The 27,707-nt window shown below is 44.0% G+C and overlaps 3 protein-coding genes across 3 annotated transcripts; all 3 read left to right on the top strand.

Annotated features, from left to right (window-relative positions):
* Window positions 1–1,976: 1,976 nt before the first annotated feature.
* On the top strand, window positions 1,977–4,760 carry LOC147104248 (polyubiquitin-like). Its single transcript, XM_085961427.1, has 2 exons — window positions 1,977–2,202; window positions 3,433–4,760. The coding sequence occupies exon 2, from the start codon at window positions 3,445–3,447 to the stop codon at window positions 3,910–3,912; it is 468 nt and encodes a 155-aa protein (XP_085817553.1). The 5' UTR covers window positions 1,977–2,202; window positions 3,433–3,444; the 3' UTR covers window positions 3,913–4,760.
* Window positions 4,761–13,117: 8,357 nt separating this feature from the next.
* Window positions 13,118–15,959, top strand: LOC147104249 (polyubiquitin-like). Its single transcript, XM_085961428.1, has 2 exons — window positions 13,118–13,401; window positions 14,632–15,959. The coding sequence occupies exon 2, from the start codon at window positions 14,644–14,646 to the stop codon at window positions 15,109–15,111; it is 468 nt and encodes a 155-aa protein (XP_085817554.1). The 5' UTR covers window positions 13,118–13,401; window positions 14,632–14,643; the 3' UTR covers window positions 15,112–15,959.
* An 8,299-nt stretch (window positions 15,960–24,258) lies between these two features.
* On the top strand, window positions 24,259–27,158 carry LOC147104250 (polyubiquitin-like). The gene is made up of 2 exons (XM_085961435.1): window positions 24,259–24,600; window positions 25,831–27,158. Exon 2 carries the CDS (start codon window positions 25,843–25,845, stop codon window positions 26,308–26,310), a length of 468 nt encoding a protein of 155 aa, XP_085817561.1. The 5' UTR covers window positions 24,259–24,600; window positions 25,831–25,842; the 3' UTR covers window positions 26,311–27,158.
* Window positions 27,159–27,707: the final 549 nt, after the last annotated feature.

Raw genomic sequence — 27,707 nt, forward strand, 5'->3', positions numbered from 1 at the left:
ACTGCCTTTACAGTTCAGCCGTTTGACCCTTTAATGTTGGTATCATTTACGTTGAATGCTTTCTTGCTGCAGGAACTGGCTACAGGCCTCACCCATTCCTCTCTTTCTCTGTACAGAATCATGTCACCATCTTACTATGCACCACTCACACTCTTATGCAATGTCAACAACTAACAACGCACAGGGAGGGAACTTGCTTTGTGCACCTCACTCCTTCATAGTCTCCCTCTAAACAACTATGTTATCCATTCTTTACAATCACTCCATCAATCTCTCTCAAACTCCACTTGTGTCCCTCATTACAGATGAAGAGAGCCCACAATAAAAGGGATAGGAGGAGGACAGGAGGTGGCCCACCATTCCTGGTGCACCTAACGAGCGCTGAGGAGGCAGCCCTGGAGATTGTCGGAGGTGCAGAGGAGCTGGAAGTGGGGGACGGAGAGACGGGCATAGAAGAGCAAGCTGGTGACAGATTTAGCATTCATGAGTGACTAATATAGGATATGATGTTCATAGAGATCGAGTGCTAAGCATCTGCACAATGGGATGTGTCTGCAACATAAATTTCACTTGTCTAACTCATGCATTTACTCCCCGACAGGACCATCAAGAGCCCCGCACCCCACTTTCCAGGTGGAATAGCAGGAGCACTCCTCAGAGGAACCACCAGCCTCTGAGGGAACAGCATCACCAGTGTAAGATTAGGATCACAGGCTCACACAGAATACTCAACAGCGCTTTAGAAGTTGAAAGGCTTTTATTAAAGAGCTACAGTTTTAAAGCAGAATCAGGTATTACATATGGTTTAAGCTGAGTATAATAGACGTACAACCTGTGACAGTAGAAAGCGATCTACGACTCCCGAAGTGGAACGCCACGACTGGATGGATGGTTGGTTGGATGTCTGATGAGGCAGCGTGGTGGTCTTGGGTCAGCGAGTCTCTGCAGTCAGTAACAGCAGTCACCTCTGTTGATTCGTCCCCCTGGCTGTTGGAGGTGTTAGGCATAAGCCAGCATTGATCCACCTCAGAGGCTAAACTTAGTCAAGGTGTTAGGCCTGAGCCAGGATTGCTTTCCACCTCAAAGAAGCCTTCGCCCCTCACTGTCTGTCTTCTGCTCTCAGCCCACTATATTTATAGTTATTTTGGTACGCCGTGATTTATTTAATGTCAATCACCTATACTAATCTTTATCCCAAGTGTGATGCGGGAAAACATCTCTCACTGTCTCTTTCTACATGGCTGCCGAGCCCTTTCCTCTTATCTTTCTGAGGAATGTTTGGTCAAGTTTCTTCAAGGGCATTTTATGGCTTCGTGGCTCCTTATTATCTAGCAGGTGCTATCCTCCCTGTTTCCTTGCCTTTGATGACCGTCTTATCATTTTGGTGTTTGTTAATTGACCTTGCTGACCCTTCCCCCATCTGTTCCTGACTGCAGTTTTAATTTCTGTTCTAAGAGTCAAACTTCATTTATGAATCTAATAGCTGTTTCTTACACCAGCATTCAATGCACCCAGCACCAGCGCAGAGACGCACAGCTCGGTGAGTTTTTTGCGAGATAGAGTAATGTTGTCACCTGCTGTATCACAGCTCACAGGTGAGCAGGAGCAGATGGAATTTATATGAGTAATAACTGTTCAAACTGACTGCAGTAATACAGCTTCGAACAGGAAACAGATCCTCCCCCAGCACTGATCAGCTGCTGTTGCTCTGTTGCTGTTTTAGAATGTGGCTTCGGAAAGGAATCTGAAAGTGAAACCGATCAGAGCCCAGAACCTGTTACCTGCAGCAAGGTTCTGTCAGTGCTGCTGATCATGAGTTCATTTCTCAGACATGAGGGGATTTTTGGGGAAATGAAACTTCAGCTCAGATCTCACTGGTCTGTGATAACGGAGCAGCAGGGAGTTGGGCAATCAGAGGGCAGCAGGGCTGTGACGTTCTGAAAGTGGGATTGAGAATAAAAGGAGGAGGGAGCCAGAGATACAGTGAGAGAGGATTGTTTAACAGAGAGAAACACAGAAGAGACGGAGCAAGACACCGGGGAGTTGAAGCAGAGAGTTTTATTCACTTATTCCATCTAGATCTGAGAGATTCTGTGTGGAGAAAAACAGAGAAGACAAACTGCTCAGAAAAGTGAATCAGGAAAGTTTCTGCAGATCAACTTTCCTTCAGATTCGCCTGGACGTGTGTTTCCAGCAAGGATTGTGAGTTTATTCTGTCTTTTATTTAGGAATCTCAATATTCTATTTCTGGTCTGTAAAATGGGTTGTTTTGAATCTGAGTCTCAATTTAAGTGAAATTATTGATACTCTTTGAACCGGGTCAGAATATATAAAAAGAATAATTTAAAAACTGAAGGCTATTAGTTGCTGTTGGAAGACCAAGACCTGACGTTTATGTGACATCCGTGTATCTGCTATTTTAACGGAGGCAATCAGCTGTTTAAAATAATGCCTCAAGCGTTCATTAACTAATATTACCGAGGTCATTTGTTGTTCTTAAACAGAATGGCTTTTGTAAGAGGAGTCTGAGGGTGAATTTACGTGGGGAGTTCTGAATGGGTTGTTCTCCATCTCAGTGAGACTCGCAATTTAAGATAAATTAATATCCTTTCAATGTGATGAGAATACAAGAAAAATATAACTGCAAATTTAAATAGTGCACATGTTGTACGAGAGATGTGAGTCTGAGATGAATCATTTCTGTACAGGGCAGATCTTGGCTTTGGGCAGTCTGACAAATCTAATTTCATTCACAGAACAGTGTCTGAAGCAACCGGAGTTTTTGAAGGAATTCCACACAGTGAAAAGCACTGCTTATTTTTCCTGGTTTACAGAGCACTGCTGTTGGTTTATTTAATATGTTCTGCGCTCCCTATTAACCCGTCATTCACATTTTCTAATGTTACACAGCTCACTTGAGTCACTCTTGTGGCGTAAGCCCAGTATTGCAGCTCAGGACCCAGCAGATCCCTGACGACCTCAATATTTTAACATCAGGTCAGAGCAGCAGTTACACAAATATTTCCAGCCTCAGACTCTGCCTCATTCAAACAGCTAAATAGAGATCTATCTAAATGGTGCAGATTTGGGAATGTGGGAAGGTTGGGAAGGATGGCTATGTGAGGAGTGGGATGACTGAGGCTGCTTCCAGTTCTGACACACCTGAAACATTAACTCATCTGGTCTCTCCACAGATGCTGACTGACCCACTGAATGATTTCAGCAATCTGTGGCTTTCTCAGGAGTATTGCTCCAATTGGGAATGAAACATTGATAGGGCGTTTGATTGGGTTGGGGCTTGGGAGCACTGTAGGTTCAGAGTGCACAATAGAGTAGGTCTGGTACAATGTGTTGCACATTTAAATTGTATTCTCTGACTGATACATAAAACACAGCGTCCCAGTCACTGACGTCCTGTTTATTTCTCAACAGCAATTTGACGAGATGAGACTCCAGGTGAAGTTTATGACCGGTGAGGTGATCGAACTTGAGATCGATCCTTCCATCCAAGTGTCGACTCTCAAGATGAAAATATATGAAAAGACCGGGGTGCCCACTTACCAGCAGCGTCTGGTGGTGCAAAACGGGAGCAGCGTGGAGCTGAGGGACGACAGGAGGCTGTCCAATTACAGTGTCTCTCCCAGCGACGCTATCATGCTGATCGTCAAGAACGAGGAGCGCATGCAGATATTCCTGAAGAACGACAAAGAGAAACTATCTACATACGACGTTCTGCCCTCTGAGTCTGTTCAGAATTTTAGAGCACAAGTACAACGGCAGGAGGGTGTCCCACCCGAGCAGCAGCGCCTGATGTATGAGGGGAAACAGCTGGAAGATGGCCGGTTGCTCTCCGACTACAACATTAAGGCTCAGGGCACCATCTTTCTCCTGCTCCGTCTACGGGGTGGTTAACTGTGAAAGCACGGATATGGAATGAATGTTAACTGTTACAGAAATAAATATTATAAAAATCCATTGATTTTTTTTTTCTAATGCTGCAATTTTGGATTGCTCGGTCAGTAACCTGCCAATGATACTTTGGATGTCACTCTCATCTTATCTAGTTTACTTTATAATGGTAGAAGATTCATGGACATCTCAGTGTCTGGCTACCGAGCAGGCTACTGCCTCCACTCATAGCTAGTGAAAGATGTGCCGTACAAGGCAGGGCAAGGGAACTTCAAAAAGGAACAGAAAAGTTTTTTTTTTCTAATGAGGGAACCAAATATTAGACTGGGACCTGAATTCAAATTAGGCCCAACTTGATGGAATAAAAGTCCCTCAGCCTGCTGGCTGTAAGGATCCTATATGAAATAGGTTGGGTGAGTCTCAGTATTGAACAGCTGGGCATGGGCGCACAGCACGAAAGTGACCCGTAATTCAGTACTAATTGGCAATGCCGCTGAGGGATGCAACAAGATGGTTGTTGTGAGAAATGGGGAAATGTCACATTGGTGCTGCAGGGGACACTTCACCTTGTTGAGCACAAATTTACCCCAAAGAACTAAAAAAATGAATGGCAAAAATGCTTAACTAAGATTGTCTTCCTTCTTCAGTTAACAGTGATGTTAGATATTCTGCAAGTGATTTCTTTAGCCTTACATTGTGACAGGAGATGTGTATGTATTCCGTATTGAATGTTTTAGTCCCAATACTTAGTGTTTTACAACAACAGTGTTTTATCAAGCCTGGACTGTATATGTGTCAAAATATCCAATGTCACCTGAAAATAAAGCTGTTAGTTTGGATACAAATCTAAATGCTGTATTGTTGTTTCTGTCTCTTGAGCATCTGTAAGTGTGAAGTGTCTGTGATACCATGTACGTTACATCAGGGAGCCATATTTAAAACCAGTTTCAGATGATTTATCCTAATCAAGTGTTTATTAAGGAAACAGCAGTGACTGGTGCACTGAGGCACCTAGTAACAGTGTCAAGGAATCTAATGAAGAGAAATGCAAACACACAGAGACAAAACTACACCAGTCCAAATATTCACTCTATCGTCTGTACAGTTTATTTACTCTTTTAAACTAGTGGATTTCCCATGGCATTAATCATGAGTGATCTGAAATTTGAACAAATCTAATTTAATGGGAAACACACCACCAACTGAGCAAAGCTGTCACATGGGCCCAATAATTATTTCCTTTGCGCCCAATAAATGTAAGCAATTGGGGCGTTAAAGAGCTGGAAAGTAGGTGGATATCAGTTATCCTGGAAGTCTGCCCACATTGTCAATTTCACCAAGCTCAGGAAGTTATTACCAAAAACAGGAGTTTCACTATAATATGATAATGGACAGGAAATGTGGGGCTTGAACCCACGACCCAGTGACAGAGGCGAGAATGCTACCACTGGGCCAATGGCCCCGATTTTAACTCCAGGTGAATTCCCCGCTCAGGCCCGAGTTAAAATTACAGTTGGGTCTCAAGATGTCATTGGGCCACCACATGCACATGTAAAGAAGGACCCCCTTGACTCTAGGCGCGTGTCCTTGCTGTCTGCCCAGGAGAGCAGGTTAAAATTGCAGATGTTGCGATCATGGCGGCTTTCGGACAGGTAAGAGCCAGGGAGATTTTAACTGCCCACCCGCCAGGTGTCTGCTGAGCGAGTAGGGTTAAAATCGTCCCCACGGCTTTTCTATTCTCAAGCCTAGAGGCACTGAGGCCAATTGTAGCACCCCAACCTCTGCCCCAGCTGAGATCAGCTATCCCAGCACAGATCCTAGTATCAAGCCTACTGCTCTATATGGCTCTGTAACAAACCGGGTGGTGCACTTATCACGGGAGGGGCAGGGGAGAGTTGTTAGAAGCAGAGCTTTGAGCTGGGAACACCTTGGACTGAGGTGCTGCTCAAGTTATGTCCCACCCTGTAGTTGTGAATCATTTCATCAGAAAGGAAGGCAAAACGAAACAAAGTCTGAGCTGCTGTGTTTGGAATGGGAAAATCCCTTTTTGTATCATTAACAGTGAGTGAACAACACAGGCTGACTGGAATTTCTAAGCAGACACATCCATTGAGAGTCTGGCAAAAGACCAAATGATCAGGAGCTCTTTCAAATATTGCTGTGGTGCAAAGGGGAGAGGCAGAACTGATTTAAGTAACGGAACAAAAATCCCCAGGTGTCTCAGCCTCTCACAGCCTGGTTATTCAGGGCAGGGGAGATTAAGTTGCAATTACCAAATAACCTGCCACAAAAGAGCAGAATAAGATATTCTAGTTACAGTAAGATATTGTTTTAACTATACTTTGTATATTCCCAACATCTTCTACTAAAGTCTTGAGTGAATTATAGAATAATTCAACTTTCCGGTTTCTGCCCAGCTTCATCATTTTCCATTTATTTTGATTACCTCTCTCTTTATTTTTCTCATTAAAAGTTCCATGTTTTCACAGTTTCTAGAACATTCTGTCTACTTTAATTTAATTTTTCTTAAAAGTTCTTTCTGGTCACTTATTTTTGCCTTTTCCCTTCTTCTGGATTTTTCAGTATTTCCTCTTTGTATTCCACTTAAACGTCGGCCCGGATTTCCCTCCAGATTACTGCCCATTTTTAGGGTGGATTTGCGAAGGTAAATTGAAAAAGAAAGGGCTCTGAGAGGCTGCTGCTTCAACGTCGCAACAAAACATCTACACCTGTAATTTTCATCCTCCCAAAAGAGTTCAAGTCCCCTTTGAGAGGGAGCCTGATCCACCTTATGTAAATAGGGCCAATCCCTCCAACCATATCCCGCAATTTCCACCCCAAATAGTTATTGCTACCATATAAGTGAAGGTAGGAGCTGCAGGAAGGAATCCCTGAGGTGGATACCACAATGAGGGGCCATTTTGTGTGCTGCTACTACTGGTGGTTGGTGCTCCTTTACCTGCATAGCTCTTTAGTGCTTAGTGCAAAGAAGGCTCACCAGACTAATTCCTGGGATTGGGCGATTGTCCTATGAGGAGAGATTGAGTAGACTTGGCTTATGTTCCCTAGAGTTCAGAAGAATGAGAGGTGATCTCATTGAAACATATAAAATTCTTACAGGGCTTGACAGGGGAGATGCTGGGAGGATGTTTCCACTGGCTGGGGAGTCTAGAACCAGGGGTCACAGTCTCAGAATAAGGGGTCGGCCATTTAGGACAGAGATGAGGAGAAAATTCTTCACTCAGAGAGTGGTGAATCTTTGGAATTCTCCACCCCAGAGGGTTGTGGGTGCTCAGTCGTTGAGTATGTTCAAAACAGAGATCGATAGATTGGTAGATTTTTGGATACTAAGGAAACCAAGGGATATGGGGATAGTGCGGGTAGGGGGTGTTGAGGTAAAAGATCAGCCATGATCTTATTGAATAGCAGAGGCTTGAAAGGCCGAATGGCCGACACCTGCTCCTATTTCTTATGTTCTGTGGAGGTACAATCAAGACTTTTGAATCATAGAATCATAGAAAGTTACAGCACGGACGGAGGCCATTTCAGCCCATCATGTCTGCGCCGGCCAACAAAGAGCTATCCAGCCTAATCCCACTTCCCAGCTCTTGGTCCATAGCCCTGCAGGTTAGAGCATTCCCAAGTGCACATCCAAGTACTTTTCAAATGTGGCTAGGGTTTCTGCCTCTACCACCCTTTCAGGCTGTGAGTTCCAGACCCCCACAACCCTCTGGGTGAAGAAAGTTTCCCTCAAATCCCCTCTAAACCTTTCCCCAATTACTTTAAATCTGTGCCCACTGGTTTTTGGCCCCTCTGCTAAGGGAAATAGGTCCATTCTATCCACTTTATCTAGGCCCCACATAATTTTATACACCTCAATAAGGTCTCCCCTCAGCCTCCTCTGTTCCAAGGAAAACAGATCCAGCCTATCCAGTCTTTCCTCATAGCTAAGATTCTCTACTCCCGGCATCTCCTCTGTAGTCTCTCTAGTGCAATCACATCTTTCCTGTAATGTGGTAACCAGAACTGCACGCAGTACTCTAGCTGAGGCCTTTCTAATGTTTTATACATTTGAAGCATAACCCCCCTGCTCTTGTATTCTATGCCACGGCTAATAAAGGCAAGCATTCCGTATGCCTTCTTAACCACATTATCTACCTGGCCTGCTACCTTCAGGGATCTGTGGACATGCACTCCAACGTTCCTTTGTTCCTCTATACTACTCAGTGTCCTACCATTTAATGTGTATTCCCTTTCCTTGTTAGCCTTCCCCAAATGCTTAACCTCACACTTCTCCAGATTGAATTACATTTGCCACTGCTCTGTCCACCTGACCAATTTATTGATATCTTCCTGCAGTCTACAGCTTTCTTCTTCAGTATCAACCACACAGCTGATTTTAGTATCATCTGCAAACTTCTTAATCATACCCCCTATATTCAAGTCAAGATCGTTGATATATACCACAAAAAGCAAGGGACCTAGTACTGAGCCCTGCGGAACCCCACTGGAAACAGCCTTCCAATCACAAAAACAGCCATCAACCATTACCCTCTGCTTCCTGTCTCCAAGCCAGTTTTGAATCCAATTTTGCTGTTAGCTTCAGGCAGCTCTGCTCAAAGTACTGCTTTGCACTGGTGAGATGTATTTCCAAATTGGAATCCCTCTTTTTCTGATGTTATGAAGAGGAGGATGAGGACATGGCAGAGGATGGATTGGTGGCTTTTAGAGTGAGGTATCAGAGAAGGCATAGCCTCCTTAAATACCCAATACCCACTCATCAGGGTCCACAGACTAAGAAGGCTTTTCTGACCATCAGCCCCTTAGAAAGATGCATTTTCATTTGGAGGTTATTGGGGAAATATGTCAACTATTGGCTGAAGTCCTACCATTTCTCTGGTGTGTTCACTGATCTCCCGCCGAAGTTACAGTGAAAGGCCGGAACATCCTTCATGGAATTTCAGGATTAAGGTGTCTAAGCAATGAATAAGCATTTTATACAATAAGGTCTAAGTCATATTGAGAAAGTGGGAGCTTCACTTTGCATCTACCCATGCAATCTGTGGCTCGTGAGTGTTTGGTGCTGGCACTGGGTGCCTATAATGAGATAATGTTCCATTTCCCATCATTAATGTTTCTTACCTCAATGAGCACTAAAATATATCACAACCCAAAAAAATAAATCAGAAAAGATCAATTATTACAGATTTGTTATGACCCCGCATCCCATCCTAGTGATTGAGAAACATTGTTAGTGGAGCATATTCCTAACTGTACGGCACAAAGTTATCAGTGTTTAAACTGCATGTGCTTGCAGTGTACAGAGTTAAACCTTATCGACACACAGCCTTGCATTTTACTGATGGTGAGGCTGCAATGACATAATGCACGTTGCTGTTTCACATTAACCTCCAGCAAGACTCGCTCAATGTTGCTGTGACAGATGTTAGGGGATTTTTACTAAAATTAACATCCACTTCAACAATCATTGGTTTGTCTTTGCCATGATGACAAAGCAGAATAGGATAGCTCGCCAGAAAGTGTGATGCTCAGAGAATTAAAGGAGGGGAGAGAATGAGAAACAAGAGTGAGTGAGGGAGTCCAAGTGACAAAGTGTGAGAACGGGAGAGAGTTAGACAGTGGGAGAGAGATACAGACACCCAGATCTGAGAGTCAGTGTGAAGAAAAGTAAAGAGGAAACAAACTGCTCAGGAAAGTTTCTGCAGATTAACTGCTCTCCAGATTCCACTAGACTTTTGTTTCCGGCAAGAACTGAGGCCGTGATTTTGCGCCTGGAGGTGGAATGGTGACGGGTCTGTTGTTCGGCGGTTTCTGGACCTGCTCCCTGTTGCCGCCGCTCTGCAGTTGAAATTTTGCATCGATTGCCCTCGTTAAGGTCGATGGTGGGTTCTCCAAGGCAATTGCTGGGTGCGGGTCAGCTGCTCGCGTCTGATGAAGCGATGTTGGACTGATTATTTAAAGGGGCCATGTCCTCTCTGCAGATTCATTTCCATTTTGTTCCCTGACGTGCTGGTTGCTGCAGGTATGGCAGTGCAAAACCTAAGGCCGCTCCCTGCTTTCATCAGGACTCCCCCCATGCTCTTGTGGAAGGAGTAAGAGGACATAAGGAGGTCCTCTTCCCTGGAGACAGAAGGAGGAGGCATCCGTAACATACCAAGGCAGCTTGGCTGCAAATTGCTGAGGTGGTCAGTTCGAGGTCGGTCTGCATACGCACCTGGGTGCAGTGTCGCAAGAGGTTTAATGATCTGTTGCGGTTAGTAAAAGTGATAACATCACACTTAGCTTCCATCTGCCTCCCATCTCTTCTCATCCCCATCACTCTGCATTGGCAACCTTCCCCTGCACATCCCAGCTCACTCTAACACCCCTTGCACCCTGCAGGTAGGTGAACCCGCACCTCCTGTCTTAGAATTCCTGAATCCGACTTGAGCCCCTTCCGGGTGGAGTAAAATGGTCAAGGTTCACAAACTCAGTGCAAATCAGTATGCCTTTAACTATTTATTGCACTACGAATAACATACCAGTGTGAATGCACTGTTCCCTTATAACTCCAAACAATACTAACAGACACCGTTCCCTTTAACTCTTTTGTTTCAAACTCCACTCACCCCGGCGATCACGTGGAGCAGGATGTTTCCATCTGTACGGGTGATCAAATCTGTCCGCAGTTCCCTTGCAAGTTGCTACCCTCTATTTCTAAACACACCCGTTTATAACACAAAAGATCAAAGCCCGTGACAATAGATTGAGGCAAACCCTTCTCCTTTTGATTGTACCATCTTAATCTCGTCTTTCTGCCATTCTGTTCGATTTCAAACCATACAATACAAAAAGAAATGTCTTCATCCGGTTTGATGTTCGACCATTAACTCACAAAGAAATGTCTTGATTAGACACTTCCTTGTTTATCATCAGTTTGAATGGTTAGTGAATGGGTTTCAATCCAATGACAAACCTGGCACTAACATTTCCAAAAGTTGAGGGTGCCGTTCCAGACTTGGTGGAACCAATTGTAAATCTGGTTAACAGCTGGACCAAGGAGTTACACTGGACAGGATAGTCAGTTAAATTTACACAAACACATGCCATTGTGTGGTTCGATTGTTCCAGCCATTTCCTTGGCTAGCATATTTATGAAGTAAAAGTGGTCGTGCCTGTGGTTCTTATCCTGTTTAATCCAGAGCGTGTATTACAAATTCCTTTAGAAAGTCTCGTTGGTTCCTCATGTTAAGCTGGGATACGAAGTTTGGTCAGTTTCTTATGATTGGTAAATTTCACAAAACTGCCTTTACAGTTCAGCCGTTTGACCCTTTAATGTTGGTATCATTTAAGTTGAATGCGTTCTTGCTGCAGGAACTGGCTACAGGCCTCACCCATTCCTCTCTTTCTCTGTACAGAATCATGTCACCATCTTACTATGCACCACTCACACTCTTATGCAATGTCAACAACTAACAACGCACAGGGAGGGAACTTGCTTTGTGCACCTCACTCCTTCATAGTCTCCCTCTAAACAACTATGTTATCCATTCTTTACAATCACTCCATCACTCTCTCTCAAACTCCACTTGTGTCCCTCATTACAGATGAAGAGAGCCCACAATAAAAGGGATAGGAGGAGGACAGGAGGTGGCCCACCATTCCTGGTGCACCTAACGAGCGCTGAGGAGGCAGCCCTGGAGATTGTCGGAGGTGCAGAGGAGCTGGAAGTGGGGGACGGAGAAGAGCAAGCTGGTGACAGATTTAGCATTCATGAGTGACTAATATAGGATATGATGTTCATAGAGATCGAGTGCTAAGCATCTGCACAATGGGATGTGTCTGCAACATAAATTTCACTTGTCTAACTCATGCATTTACTCCCCGACAGGACCATCAAGAGCCCCGCACCCCACTTTCCAGGTGGAATAGCAGGAGCACTCCTCAGAGGAACCACCAGCCTCTGAGGGAACAGCATCACCAGTGTAAGATTAGGATCACAGGCTCACACAGAATACTCAACAGCGCTTTAGAAGTTGAAAGGCTTTTATTAAAGAGCTACAGTTTTAAAGCAGAATCAGGTATTACATATGGTTTAAGCTGAGTATAATAGACGTACAACCTGTGACAGTAGAAAGCGATCTACGACTCCCGAAGTGGAACGCCACGACTGGATGGATGGTTGGTTGGATGTCTGATGAGGCAGCGTGGTGGTCTTGGGTCAGCGAGTCTCTGCAGTCAGTAACAGCAGTCACCTCTGTTGATTCGTCCCCCAGGCTGTTGGAGGTGTTAGGCATAAGCCAGCATTGATCCACCTCAGAGGCTAAACTTAGTCAAGGTGTTAGGCCTGAGCCAGGATTGCTTTCCACCTCAAAGAAGCCTTCGCCCCTCACTGTCTGTCTTCTGCTCTCAGCCCACTATATTTATAGTTATTTTGGTACGCCGTGATTTATTTAATGTCAATCACCTATACTAATCTTTATCCCAAGTGTGATGCGGGAAAACATCTCTCACTGTCTCTTTCTACATGGCTGCCGAGCCCTTTCCTCTTATCTTTCTGAGGAATGTTTGGTCAAGTTTCTTCAAGGGCATTTTATGGCTTCGTGGCTCCTTATTATCTAGCAGGTGCTATCCTCCCTGTTTCCTTGCCTTTGATGACCGTCTTATCATTTTGGTGTTTGTTAATTGACCTTGCTGACCCTTCCCCCATCTGTTCCTGACTGCAGTTTTAATTTCTGTTCTAAGAGTCAAACTTCATTTATGAATCTAATAGCTGTTTCTTACACCAGCATTCAATGCACCCAGCACCAGCGCAGAGACGCACAGCTCGGTGAGTTTTTTGCGAGATAGAGTAATGTTGTCACCTGCTGTATCACAGCTCACAGGTGAGCAGGAGCAGATGGAATTTATATGAGTAATAACTGTTCAAACTGACTGCAGTAATACAGCTTCGAACAGGAAACAGATCCTCCCCCAGCACTGATCAGCTGCTGTTGCTCTGTTGCTGTTTTAGAATGTGGCTTCGGAAAGGAATCTGAAAGTGAAGCCGATCAGAGCCCAGAACCTGTTACCTGCAGCAAGGTTCTGTCAGTGCACCTGATCATGAATTCATTCCTCAGACATGAGGGGATTTTTGGGGAAATGAAACTTCAGCTCAGATCTCACTGGTCTGTGATAACGGAGCAGCAGGGAGTTGGGCAATCAGAGGGCAGCAGGGCTGTGACGTTCTGAAAGTGGGTTTGAGAATAAAAGGAGGAGGGAGCCAGAGACACAGTGAGAGAGGATTGTTTAACAGAGAGAAACACAGAAGAGACGGAGCAAGACACCGGGGAGTTGAAGCAGAGAGTTTTATTCACTTATTCCATCTAGATCTGAGAGATTCTGTGTGGAGAAAAACAGAGAAGACAAACTGCTCAGAAAAGTGAATCGGGAAAGTCTCTGCAGATCAACTTTCCTTCAGATTCGCCTGGACGTGTGTTTCCAGCAAGGATTGTGAGTTTATTCTGTCTTTTATTTAGGAATCTCAATATTCTATTTCTGGTCTGTAAAATGGGTTGTTTTGAATCTGTGTCTCAATTTAAGTGAAATTATTGATACTCTTTGAACCGGGTCAGAATATATAAAAAGAATAATTTAAAAACTGAAGGCTATTAGTTGCTGTTGGAAGACCAAGACCTGACGTTTATGTGACATCCGTGTATCTGCTATTTTAACGGAGGCAATCAGCTGTTTAAAATAATGCCTCAAGCGTTCATTAACTAATATTACCGAGGTCATTTGTTGTTCTTAAATAGAATGGCTTTTGTAAGAGGAGTCTGAGGGTGAATTTACGTGGGGAGTTCTGAATGGGTTGTTCTCCATCTCAGTGAGACTCGCAATTTAAGATAAATTAATATCCTTTCAATGTGATGAGAATACAAGAAAAATATAACTGCAAATTTAAATAGTGCACATGTTGTACGAGAGATGTGAGTCTGAGATGAATCATTTCTGTACAGGGCAGATCTTGGCTTTGGGCAGTCTGACAAATCTAATTTCATTCACAGAACAGTGTCTGAAGCAACCGGAGTTTTTGAAGGAATTCCACACAGTGAAAAGCACTGCTTATTTTTCCTGGTTTACAGAGCACTGCTGTTGGTTTATTTAATATGTTCTGCGCTCCCTATTAACCCGTCATTCACATTTTCTAATGTTACACAGCTCACTTGAGTCACTCTTGTGGCGTAAGCCCAGTATTGCAGCTCAGGACCCAGCAGATCCCTGATGACTTCAATATTTTAACATCAGGTCAGAGCAGCAGTTACACAAATGTTTCCAACCTCAGACTCTGCCTCATTCAAACAGCTAAATAGAGATCTATCTAAATGGTGCAGATTTGGGAATGTGGGAAGGTTGGGAAGGATGGCTATGTGAGGAGTGGGATGACTGAGGCTGCTTCCAGTTCTGACACACCTGAAACATTAACTCATCTGGTCTCTCCACAGATGCTGACTGACCCACTGAATGATTTCAGCAATCTGTGGCTTTCTCAGGAGTATTGCTCCAATTGGGAATAAAACATTGATAGGGCGTTTGATTGGGTTGGGGCTTGGGAGCACTGTAGGTTCAGAGTGCACAATAGAGTAGGTCTGGTACAATGTGTTGCACATTTAAATTGTATTCTCTGACTGATACATAAAACACAGCATCCCAGTCACTGACGTCCTGTTTATTTCTCAACAGCAATTTGACGAGATGAGACTCCAGGTGAAGTTTATGACCGGTGAGGTGATCGAACTTGAGATCGATCCTTCCATCCAAGTGTCGACTCTCAAGATGAAAATATATGAAAAGACCGGGGTGCCCACTTACCAGCAGCGTCTGGTGGTGCAAAACGGGAGCAGCGTGGAGCTGAGGGACGACAGGAGGCTGTCCAATTACAGTGTCTCTCCCAGCGACGCTATCATGCTGATCGTCAAGAACGAGGAGCGCATGCAGATATTCCTGAAGAACGACAAAGAGAAACTATCTACATACGACGTTCTGCCCTCTGAGTCTGTTCAGAATTTTAGAGCACAAGTACAACGGCAGGAGGGTGTCCCACCCGAGCAGCAGCGCCTGATGTATGAGGGGAAACAGCTGGAAGATGGCCGGTTGCTCTCCGACTACAACATTAAGGCTCAGGGCACCATCTTTCTCCTGCTCCGTCTACGGGGTGGTTAACTGTGAAAGCACGGATATGGAATGAATGTTAACTGTTACAGAAATAAATATTATAAAAATCCATTGATTTTTTTTTTCTAATGCTGCAATTTTGGATTGCTCGGTCAGTAACCTGCCAATGATACTTTGGATGTCACTCTCATCTTATCTAGTTTACTTTATAATGGTAGAAGATTCATGGACATCTCAGTGTCTGGCTACCGAGCAGGCTACTGCCTCCACTCATAGCTAGTGAAAGATGTGCCGTACAAGGCAGGGCAAGGGAACTTCAAAAAGGAACAGAAAAGTTTTTTTTTTCTAATGAGGGAACCAAATATTAGACTGGGACCTGAATTCAAATTAGGCCCAACTTGATGGAATAAAAGTCCCTCAGCCTGCTGGCTGTAAGGATCCTATATGAAATAGGTTGGGTGAGTCTCAGTATTGAACAGCTGGGCATGGGCGCACAGCACGAAAGTGACCCGTAATTCAGTACTAATTGGCAATGCCGCTGAGGGATGCAACAAGATGGTTGTTGTGAGAAATGGGGAAATGTCACATTGGTGCTGCAGGGGACACTTCACCTTGTTGAGCACAAATTTACCCCAAAGAACTAAAAAAATGAATGGCAAAAATGCTTAACTAAGATTGTCTTCCTTCTTCAGTTAACAGTGATGTTAGATATTCTGCAAGTGATTTCTTTAGCCTTACATTGTGACAGGAGATGTGTATGTATTCCGTATTGAATGTTTTAGTCCCAATACTTAGTGTTTTACAACAACAGTGTTTTATCAAGCCTGGACTGTATATGTGTCAAAATATCCAATGTCACCTGAAAATAAAGCTGTTAGTTTGGATACAAATCTAAATGCTGTATTGTTGTTTCTGTCTCTTGAGCATCTGTAAGTGTGAAGTGTCTGTGATACCATGTACGTTACATCAGGGATCCATATTTAAAACCAGTTTCAGATGATTTATCCTAATCAAGTGTTTATTAAGGAAACAGCAGTGACTGGTGCACTGAGGCACCTAGTAACAGTGTCAAGGAATCTAATGAAGAGAAATGCAAACACACAGAGACAAAACTACACCAGTCCAAATATTCACTCTATCGTCTGTACAGTTTATTTACTCTTTTAAACTAGTGGATTTCCCATGGCATTAATCATGAGTGATCTGAAATTTGAACAAATCTAATTTAATGGGAAACACACCACCAACTGAGCAAAGCTGTCACATGGGCCCAATAATTATTTCCTTTGCGCCCAATAAATGTAAGCAATTGGGGCGTTAAAGAGCTGGAAAGTAGGTGGATATCAGTTATCCTGGAAGTCTGCCCACATTGTCAATTTCACCAAGCTCAGGAAGTTATTACCAAAAACAGGAGTTTCACTATAATATGATAATGGACAGGAAATGTGGGGCTTGAACCCACGACCCAGTGACAGAGGCGAGAATGCTACCACTGGGCCAATGGCCCCGATTTTAACTCCAGGTGAATTCCCCGCTCAGGCCCGAGTTAAAATTACAGTTGGGTCTCAAGATGTCATTGGGCCACCACATGCACATGTAAAGAAGGAGCCCCTTGACTCTAGGCGCGTGTCCTTGCTGTCTGCCCAGGAGAGCAGGTTAAAATTGCAGATGTTGCGATCATGGCGGCTTTCAGACAGGTAAGAGCCAGGGAGATTTTAACTGCCCACCCGCCAGGTGTCTGCTGAGCGAGTAGGGTTAAAATCGTCCCCACGGCTTTTCTATTCTCAAGCCTAGAGGCACTGAGGCCAATTGTAGCACCCCAACCTCTGCCCCAGCTGAGATCAGCTATCCCAGCACAGATCCTAGTATCAAGCCTACTGCTCTATATGGCTCTGTAACAAACCGGGTGGTGCACTTATCACGGGAGGGGCAGGGGAGAGTTGTTAGAAGCAGAGCTTTGAGCTGGGAACACCTTGGACTGAGGTGCTGCTCAAGTTATGTCCCACCCTGTAGTTGTGAATCATTTCATCAGAAAGGAAGGCAAAACGAAACAAAGTCTGAGCTGCTGTGTTTGGAATGGGAAAATCCCTTTTTGTATCATTAACAGTGAGTGAACAACACAGGCTGACTGGAATTTCTAAGCAGACACATCCATTGAGAGTCTGGCAAAAGACCAAATGATCAGGAGCTCTTTCAAATATTGCTGTGGTGCAAAGGGGAGAGGCAGAACTGATTTAAGTAACGGAACAAAAATCCCCAGGTGTCTCAGCCTCTCACAGCCTGGTTATTCAGGGCAGGGGAGATTAAGTTGCAATTACCAAATAACCTGCCACAAAAGAGCAGAATAAGATATTCTAGTTACAGTAAGATATTGTTTTAACTATACTTTGTATATTCCCAACATCTTCTACTAAAGTCTTGAGTGAATTATAGAATAATTCAACTTTCCGGTTTCTGCCCAGCTTCATCATTTTCCATTTATTTTGATTACCTCTCTCTTTATTTTTCTCATTAAAAGTTCCATGTTTTCACAGTTTCTAGAACATTCTGTCTACTTTAATTTAATTTTTCTTAAAAGTTCTTTCTGGTCACTTATTTTTGCCTTTTCCCTTCTTCTGGATTTTTCAGTATTTCCTCTTTGTATTCCACTTAAACGTCGGCCCGGATTTCCCTCCAGATTACTGCCCATTTTTAGGGTGGATTTGCGAAGGTAAATTGAAAAAGAAAGGGCTCTGAGAGGCTGCTGCTTCAACGTCGCAACAAAACATCTACACCTGTAATTTTCATCCTCCCAAAAGAGTTCAAGTCCCCTTTGAGAGGGAGCCTGATCCACCTTATGTAAATAGGGCCAATCCCTCCAACCATATCCCGCAATTTCCACCCCAAATAGTTATTGCTACCATATAAGTGAAGGTAGGAGCTGCAGGAAGGAATCCCTGAGGTGGATACCACAATGAGGGGCCATTTTGTGTGCTGCTACTACTGGTGGTTGGTGCTCCTTTACCTGCATAGCTCTTTAGTGCTTAGTGCAAAGAAGGCTCACCAGACTAATTCCTGGGATTGGGCGATTGTCCTATGAGGAGAGATTGAGTAGACTTGGCTTATGTTCCCTAGAGTTCAGAAGAATGAGAGGTGATCTCATTGAAACATATAAAATTCTTACAGGGCTTGACAGGGGAGATGCTGGGAGGATGTTTCCACTGGCTGGGGAGTCTAGAACCAGGGGTCACAGTCTCAGAATAAGGGGTCGGCCATTTAGGACAGAGATGAGGAGAAAATTCTTCACTCAGAGAGTGGTGAATCTTTGGAATTCTCCACCCCAGAGGGTTGTGGGTGCTCAGTCGTTGAGTATGTTCAAAACAGAGATCGATAGATTGGTAGATTTTTGGATACTAAGGAAACCAAGGGATATGGGGATAGTGCGGGTAGGGGGTGTTGAGGTAAAAGATCAGCCATGATCTTATTGAATAGCAGAGGCTTGAAAGGCCGAATGGCCGACACCTGCTCCTATTTCTTATGTTCTGTGGAGGTACAATCAAGACTTTTGAATCATAGAATCATAGAAAGTTACAGCACGGACGGAGGCCATTTCAGCCCATCATGTCTGCGCCGGCCAACAAAGAGCTATCCAGCCTAACCCCACTTCCCAGCTCTTGGTCCATAGCCCTGCAGGTTAGAGCATTCCCAAGTGCACATCCAAGTACTTTTCAAATGTGGCTAGGGTTTCTGCCTCTACCACCCTTTCAGGCTGTGAGTTCCAGACCCCCACAACCCTCTGGGTGAAGAAAGTTTCCCTCAAATCCCCTCTAAACCTTTCCCCAATTACTTTAAATCTGTGCCCACTGGTTTTTGGCCCCTCTGCTAAGGGAAATAGGTCCATTCTATCCACTTTATCTAGGCCCCACATAATTTTATACACCTCAATAAGGTCTCCCCTCAGCCTCCTCTGTTCCAAGGAAAACAGATCCAGCCTATCCAGTCTTTCCTCATAGCTAAGATTCTCTACTCCCGGCATCTCCTCTGTAGTCTCTCTAGTGCAATCACATCTTTCCTGTAATGTGGTAACCAGAACTGCACGCAGTACTCTAGCTGAGGCCTTTCTAATGTTTTATACATTTGAAGCATAACCCCCCTGCTCTTGTATTCTATGCCACGGCTAATAAAGGCAAGCATTCCGTATGCCTTCTTAACCACATTATCTACCTGGCCTGCTACCTTCAGGGATCTGTGGACATGCACTCCAACGTTCCTTTGTTCCTCTATACTACTCAGTGTCCTACCATTTAATGTGTATTCCCTTTCCTTGTTAGCCTTCCCCAAATGCTTAACCTCACACTTCTCCAGATTGAATTACATTTGCCACTGCTCTGTCCACCTGACCAATTTATTGATATCTTCCTGCAGTCTACAGCTTTCTTCTTCAGTATCAACCACACAGCTGATTTTAGTATCATCTGCAAACTTCTTAATCATACCCCCTATATTCAAGTCAAGATCGTTGATATATACCACAAAAAGCAAGGGACCTAGTACTGAGCCCTGCGGAACCCCACTGGAAACAGCCTTCCAATCACAAAAACAGCCATCAACCATTACCCTCTGCTTCCTGTCTCCAAGCCAGTTTTGAATCCAATTTTGCTGTTAGCTTCAGGCAGCTCTGCTCAAAGTACTGCTTTGCACTGGTGAGATGTATTTCCAAATTGGAATCCCTCTTTTTCTGATGTTATGAAGAGGAGGATGAGGACATGGCAGAGGATGGATTGGTGGCTTTTAGAGTGAGGTATCAGAGAAGGCATAGCCTCCTTAAATACCCAATACCCACTCATCAGGGTCCACAGACTAAGAAGGCTTTTCTGACCATCAGCCCCTTAGAAAGATGCATTTTCATTTGGAGGTTATTGGGGAAATATGTCAACTACTGGCTGAAGTCCTACCATTTCTCTGGTGTGTTCACTGATCTCCCGCCGAAGTTACAGTGAAAGGCCGGAACATCCTTCATGGGATTTCAGGATTAAGGTGTCTAAGCAATGAATAAGCATTTTATACAATAAGGTCTAAGTCATATTGAGAAAGTGGGAGCTTCACTTTGCATCTACCCATGCAATCTGTGGCTCGTGAGTGTTTGGTGCTGGCACTGGGTGCCTATAATGAGATAATGTTCCATTTCCCATCATTAATGTTTCTTACCTCAATGAGCACTAAAATATATCACAACCCAAAAAAATAAATCAGAAAAGATCAATTATTACAGATTTGTTATGACCCCGCATCCCATCCTAGTGATTGAGAAACATTGTTAGTGGAGCATATTCCTAACTGTACGGCACAAAGTTATCAGTGTTTAAACTGCATGTGCTTGCAGTGTACAGAGTTAAACCTTATCGACACACAGCCTTGCATTTTACTGATGGTGAGGCTGCAATGACATAATGCACGTTGCTGTTTCACATTAACCTCCAGCAAGACTCGCTCAATGTTGCTGTGACAGATGTTAGGGGATTTTTACTAAAATTAACATCCACTTCAACAATCATTGGTTTGTCTTTGCCATGATGACAAAGCAGAATAGGATAGCTCGCCAGAAAGTGTGATGCTCAGAGAATTAAAGGAGGGGAGAGAATGAGAAACAAGAGTGAGTGAGGGAGTCCAAGTGACAAAGTGTGAGAACGGGAGAGAGTTAGACAGTGGGAGAGAGATACAGACACCCAGATCTGAGAGTCAGTGTGAAGAAAAGTAAAGAGGAAACAAACTGCTCAGGAAAGTTTCTGCAGATTAACTGCTCTCCAGATTCCACTAGACTTTTGTTTCCGGCAAGAACTGAGGCCGTGATTTTGCGCCTGGAGGTGGAATGGTGACGGGTCTGTTGTTCGGCGGTTTCTGGACCTGCTCCCTGTTGCCGCCGCTCTGCAGTTGAAATTTTGCGTCGATTGCCCTCGTTAAGGTCGATGGTGGGTTCTCCAAGGCAATTGCTGGGTGCGGGTCAGCTGCTCGCGTCTGATGAAGCGATGTTGGACTGATTATTTAAAGGGGCCATGTCCTCTCTGCAGATTCATTTCCATTTTGTTCCCTGACGTGCTGGTTGCTGCAGGTATGGCAGTGCAAAACCTAAGGCCGCTCCCTGCTTTCATCAGGACTCCCCCCATGCTCTTGTGGAAGGAGTAAGAGGACATAAGGAGGTCCTCTTCCCTGGAGACAGAAGGAGGAGGCATCCGTAACATACCAAGGCAGCTTGGCTGCAAATTGCTGAGGTGGTCAGTTCGAGGTCGGTCTGCATACGCACCTGGGTGCAGTGTCGCAAGAGGTTTAATGATCTGTTGCGGTTAGTAAAAGTGATAACATCACACTTAGCTTCCATCTGCCTCCCATCTCTTCTCATCCCCATCACTCTGCATTGGCAACCTTCCCCTGCACATCCCAGCTCACTCTAACACCCCTTGCACCGTGCAGGTAGGTGAACCCGCACCTCCTGTCTTAGAATTCCTGAATCCGACTTGAGCCCCTTCCGGGTGGAGTAAAATGGTCAAGGTTCACAAACTCAGTGCAAATCAGTATGCCTTTAACTATTTATTGCACTACGAATAACATACCAGTGTGAATGCACTGTTCCCTTATAACTCCAAACAATACTAACAGACACCGTTCCCTTTAACTCTTTTGTTTCAAACTCCACTCACCCCGGCGATCACGTGGAGCAGGATGTTTCCATCTGTACGGGTGATCAAATCTGTCCGCAGTTCCCTTGCAAGTTGCTACCCTCTATTTCTAAACACACCCGTTTATAACACAAAAGATCAAAGCCCGTGACAATAGATTGAGGCAAACCCTTCTCCTTTTGATTGTACCATCTTAATCTCGTCTTTCTGCCATTCTGTTCGATTTCAAACCATACAATACAAAAAGAAATGTCTTCATCCGGTTTGATGTTCGACCATTAACTCACAAAGAAATGTCTTGATTAGACACTTCCTTGTTTATCATCAGTTTGAATGGTTAGTGAATGGGTTTCAATCCAATGACAAACCTGGCACTAACATTTCCAAAAGTTGAGGGAGCCGTTCCAGACTTGGTGGAACCAATTGTAAATCTGGTTAACAGCTGGACCAAGGAGTTACACTGGACAGGATAGTCAGTTAAATTTACACAAACACATGCCATTGTGTGGTTTGATTGTTCCAGCCATTTCCTTGGCTAGCATATTTATGAAGTAAAAGTGGTCGTGCCTGTGGTTCTTATCCTGTTTAATCCAGAGCGTGTATTACAAATTCCTTTAGAAAGTCTCGTTGGTTCCTCATGTTAAGCTGGGATACGAAGTTTGGTCAGTTTCTTATGATTGGTAAATTTCACAAAACTGCCTTTACAGTTCAGCCGTTTGACCCTTTAATGTTGGTATCATTTAAGTTGAATGCGTTCTTGCTGCAGGAACTGGCTACAGGCCTCACCCATTCCTCTCTTTCTCTGTACAGAATCATGTCACCATCTTACTATGCACCACTCACACTCTTATGCAATGTCAACAACTAACAACGCACAGGGAGGGAACTTGCTTTGTGCACCTCACTCCTTCATAGTCTCCCTCTAAACAACTATGTTATCCATTCTTTACAATCACTCCATCACTCTCTCTCAAACTCCACTTGTGTCCCTCATTACAGATGAAGAGAGCCCACAATAAAAGGGATAGGAGGAGGACAGGAGGTGGCCCACCATTCCTGGTGCACCTAACGAGCGCTGAGGAGGCAGCCCTGGAGATTGTCGGAGGTGCAGAGGAGCTGGAAGTGGGGGACGGAGAAGAGCAAGCTGGTGACAGATTTAGCATTCATGAGTGACTAATATAGGATATGATGTTCATAGAGATCGAGTGCTAAGCATCTGCACAATGGGATGTGTCTGCAACATAAATTTCACTTGTCTAACTCATGCATTTACTCCCCGACAGGACCATCAAGAGCCCCGCACCCCACTTTCCAGGTGGAATAGCAGGAGCACTCCTCAGAGGAACCACCAGCCTCTGAGGGAACAGCATCACCAGTGTAAGATTAGGATCACAGGCTCACACAGAATACTCAACAGCGCTTTAGAAGTTGAAAGGCTTTTATTAAAGAGCTACAGTTTTAAAGCAGAATCAGGTATTACATATGGTTTAAGCTGAGTATAATAGACGTACAACCTGTGACAGTAGAAAGCGATCTACGACTCCCGAAGTGGAACGCCACGACTGGATGGATGGTTGGTTGGATGTCTGATGAGGCAGCGTGGTGGTCTTGGGTCAGCGAGTCTCTGCAGTCAGTAACAGCAGTCACCTCTGTTGATTCGTCCCCCTGGCTGTTGGAGGTGTTAGGCATAAGCCAGCATTGATCCACCTCAGAGGCTAAACTTAGTCAAGGTGTTAGGCCTGAGCCAGGATTGCTTTCCACCTCAAAGAAGCCTTCGCCCCTCACTGTCTGTCTTCTGCTCTCAGCCCACTATATTTATAGTTATTTTGGTACGCCGTGATTTATTTAATGTCAATCACCTATACTAATCTTTATCCCAAGTGTGATGCGGGAAAACATCTCTCACTGTCTCTTTCTACATGGCTGCCGAGCCCTTTCCTCTTATCTTTCTGAGGAATGTTTGGTCAAGTTTCTTCAAGGGCATTTTATGGCTTCGTGGCTCCTTATTATCTAGCAGGTGCTATCCTCCCTGTTTCCTTGCCTTTGATGACCGTCTTATCATTTTGGTGTTTGTTAATTGACCTTGCTGACCCTTCCCCCATCTGTTCCTGACTGCAGTTTTAATTTCTGTTCTAAGAGTCAAACTTCATTTATGAATCTAATAGCTGTTTCTTACACCAGCATTCAATGCACCCAGCACCAGCGCAGAGACGCACAGCTCGGTGAGTTTTTTGCGAGATAGAGTAATGTTGTCACCTGCTGTATCACAGCTCACAGGTGAGCAGGAGCAGATGGAATTTATATGAGTAATAACTGTTCAAACTGACTGCAGTAATACAGCTTCGAACAGGAAACAGATCCTCCCCCAGCACTGATCAGCTGCTGTTGCTCTGTTGCTGTTTTAGAATGTGGCTTCGGAAAGGAATCTGAAAGTGAAACCGATCAGAGCCCAGAACCTGTTACCTGCAGCAAGGTTCTGTCAGTGCACCTGATCATGAGTTCATTTCTCAGACATGAGGGGATTTTTGGGGAAATGAAACTTCAGCTCAGATCTCACTGGTCTGTGATAACGGAGCAGCAGGGAGTTGGGCAATCAGAGGGCAGCAGGGCTGTGACGTTCTGAAAGTGGGTTTGAGAATAAAAGGAGGAGGGAGCCAGAGACACAGTGAGAGAGGATTGTTTAACAGAGAGAAACACAGAAGAGACGGAGCAAGACACCGGGGAGTTGAAGCAGAGAGTTTTATTCACTTATTCCATCTAGATCTGAGAGATTCTGTGTGGAGAAAAACAGAGAAGACAAACTGCTCAGAAAAGTGAATCAGGAAAGTTTCTGCAGATCAACTTTCCTTCAGATTCGCCTGGACGTGTGTTTCCAGCAAGGATTGTGAGTTTATTCTGTCTTTTATTTAGGAATCTCAATATTCTATTTCTGGTCTGTAAAATGGGTTGTTTTGAATCTGAGTCTCAATTTAAGTGAAATTATTGATACTCTTTGAACCGGGTCAGAATATATAAAAAGAATAATTTAAAAACTGAAGGCTATTAGTTGCTGTTGGAAGACCAAGACCTGACGTTTATGTGACATCCGTGTATCTGCTATTTTAACGGAGGCAATCAGCTGTTTAAAATAATGCCTCAAGCGTTCATTAACTAATATTACCGAGGTCATTTGTTGTTCTTAAATAGAATGGCTTTTGTAAGAGGAGTCTGAGGGTGAATTTACGTGGGGAGTTCTGAATGGGTTGTTCTCCATCTCAGTGAGACTCGCAATTTAAGATAAATTAATATCCTTTCAATGTGATGAGAATACAAGAAAAATATAACTGCAAATTTAAATAGTGCACATGTTGTACGAGAGATGTGAGTCTGAGATGAATCATTTCTGTACAGGGCAGATCTTGGCTTTGGGCAGTCTGACAAATCTAATTTCATTCACAGAACAGTGTCTGAAGCAACCGGAGTTTTTGAAGGAATTCCACACAGTGAAAAGCACTGCTTATTTTTCCTGGTTTACAGAGCACTGCTGTTGGTTTATTTAATATGTTCTGCGCTCCCTATTAACCCGTCATTCACATTTTCTAATGTTACACAGCTCACTTGAGTCACTCTTGTGGCGTAAGCCCAGTATTGCAGCTCAGGACCCAGCAGATCCCTGACGACCTCAATATTTTAACATCAGGTCAGAGCAGCAGTTACACAAATATTTCCAGCCTCAGACTCTGCCTCATTCAAACAGCTAAATAGAGATCTATCTAAATGGTGCAGATTTGGGAATGTGGGAAGGTTGGGAAGGATGGCTTTGTGAGGAGTGGGATGACTGAGGCTGCTTCCAGTTCTGACACACCTGAAACATTAACTCATCTGGTCTCTCCACAGATGCTGACTGACCCACTGAATGATTTCAGCAATCTGTGGCTTTCTCAGGAGTATTGCTCCAATTGGGAATAAAACATTGATAGGGCGTTTGATTGGGTTGGGGCTTGGGAGCACTGTAGGTTCAGAGTGCACAATAGAGTAGGTCTGGTACAATGTGTTGCACATTTAAATTGTATTCTCTGACTGATGCATAAAACACAGCGTCCCAGTCACTGACGTCCTGTTTATTTCTCAACAGCAATTTGAGGAGATGAGACTCCAGGTGAAGTTTATGACCGGTGAGGTGATCGAACTTGAGATCGATCCTTCCATCCAAGTGTCGACTCTCAAGATGAAAATATATGAAAAGACCGGGGTGCCCACTTACCAGCAGCGTCTGGTGGTGCAAAACGGGAGCAGCGTGGAGCTGAGGGACGACAGGAGGCTGTCCAATTACAGTGTCTCTCCCAGCGACGCTATCATGCTGATCGTCAAGAACGAGGAGCGCATGCAGATATTCCTGAAGAACGACAAAGAGAAACTATCTACATACGACGTTCTGCCCTCTGAGTCTGTTCAGAATTTTAGAGCACAAGTACAACGGCAGGAGCATGTCCCACCCGAGCAGCAGCGCCTGATGTATGAGGGGAAACAGCTGGAAGATGGCCGGTTGCTCTCCGACTACAACATTAAGGCTCAGGGCACCATCTTTCTCCTGCTCCGTCTACGGGGTGGTTAACTGTGAAAGCACGGATATGGAATGAATGTTAACTGTTACAGAAATAAATATTATAAAAATCCATTGATTTTTTTTTTCTAATGCTGCAATTTTGGATTGCTCGGTCAGTAACCTGCCAATGATACTTTGGATGTCACTCTCATCTTATCTAGTTTACTTTATAATGGTAGAAGATTCATGGACATCTCAGTGTCTGGCTACCGAGCAGGCTACTGCCTCCACTCATAGCTAGTGAAAGATGTGCCGTACAAGGCAGGGCAAGGGAACTTCAAAAAGGAACAGAAAAGTTTTTTTTTTCTAATGAGGGAACCAAATATTAGACTGGGACCTGAATTCAAATTAGGCCCAACTTGATGGAATAAAAGTCCCTCAGCCTGCTGGCTGTAAGGATCCTATATGAAATAGGTTGGGTGAGTCTCAGTATTGAACAGCTGGGCATGGGCGCACAGCACGAAAGTGACCCGTAATTCAGTACTAATTGGCAATGCCGCTGAGGGATGCAACAAGATGGTTGTTGTGAGAAATGGGGAAATGTCACATTGGTGCTGCAGGGGACACTTCACCTTGTTGAGCACAAATTTACCCCAAAGAACTAAAAAAATGAATGGCAAAAATGCTTAACTAAGATTGTCTTCCTTCTTCAGTTAACAGTGATGTTAGATATTCTGCAAGTGATTTCTTTAGCCTTACATTGTGACAGGAGATGTGTATGTATTCCGTATTGAATGTTTTAGTCCCAATACTTAGTGTTTTACAACAACAGTGTTTTATCAAGCCTGGACTGTATATGTGTCAAAATATCCAATGTCACCTGAAAATAAAGCTGTTAGTTTGGATACAAATCTAAATGCTGTATTGTTGTTTCTGTCTCTTGAGCATCTGTAAGTGTGAAGTGTCTGTGATACCATGTACGTTACATCAGGGATCCATATTTAAAACCAGTTTCAGATGATTTATCCTAATCAAGTGTTTATTAAGGAAACAGCAGTGACTGGTGCACTGAGGCACCTAGTAACAGTGTCAAGGAATCTAATGAAGAGAAATGCAAACACACAGAGACAAAACTACACCAGTCCAAATATTCACTCTATCGTCTGTACAGTTTATTTACTCTTTTAAACTAGTGGATTTCCCATGGCATTAATCATGAGTGATCTGAAATTTGAACAAATCTAATTTAATGGGAAACACACCACCAACTGAGCAAAGCTGTCACATGGGCCCAATAATTATTTCCTTTGCGCCCAATAAATGTAAGCAATTGGGGCGTTAAAGAGCTGGAAAGTAGGTGGATATCAGTTATCCTGGAAGTCTGCCCACATTGTCAATTTCACCAAGCTCAGGAAGTTATTACCAAAAACAGGAGTTTCACTATAATATGATAATGGACAGGAAAT

This window comes from Somniosus microcephalus, chromosome 19 (genome assembly GCF_052327205.1).
Source record: "Somniosus microcephalus isolate GS21.2 chromosome 19, FLI_Smic_1.0, whole genome shotgun sequence".
Lineage (NCBI taxonomy): Eukaryota > Metazoa > Chordata > Chondrichthyes > Squaliformes > Somniosidae > Somniosus > Somniosus microcephalus.

Bases quoted from the DNA above. Each gene is read 5' to 3' on its own strand.
- LOC147104249 (XM_085961428.1), top strand. From the start codon at position 14,644: ATGAGACTCCAGGTGAAGTTTATGACCGGTGAGGTGATCGAACTTGAG.
- LOC147104248 (XM_085961427.1), top strand. From the start codon at position 3,445: ATGAGACTCCAGGTGAAGTTTATGACCGGTGAGGTGATCGAACTTGAG.
- LOC147104250 (XM_085961435.1), top strand. From the start codon at position 25,843: ATGAGACTCCAGGTGAAGTTTATGACCGGTGAGGTGATCGAACTTGAG.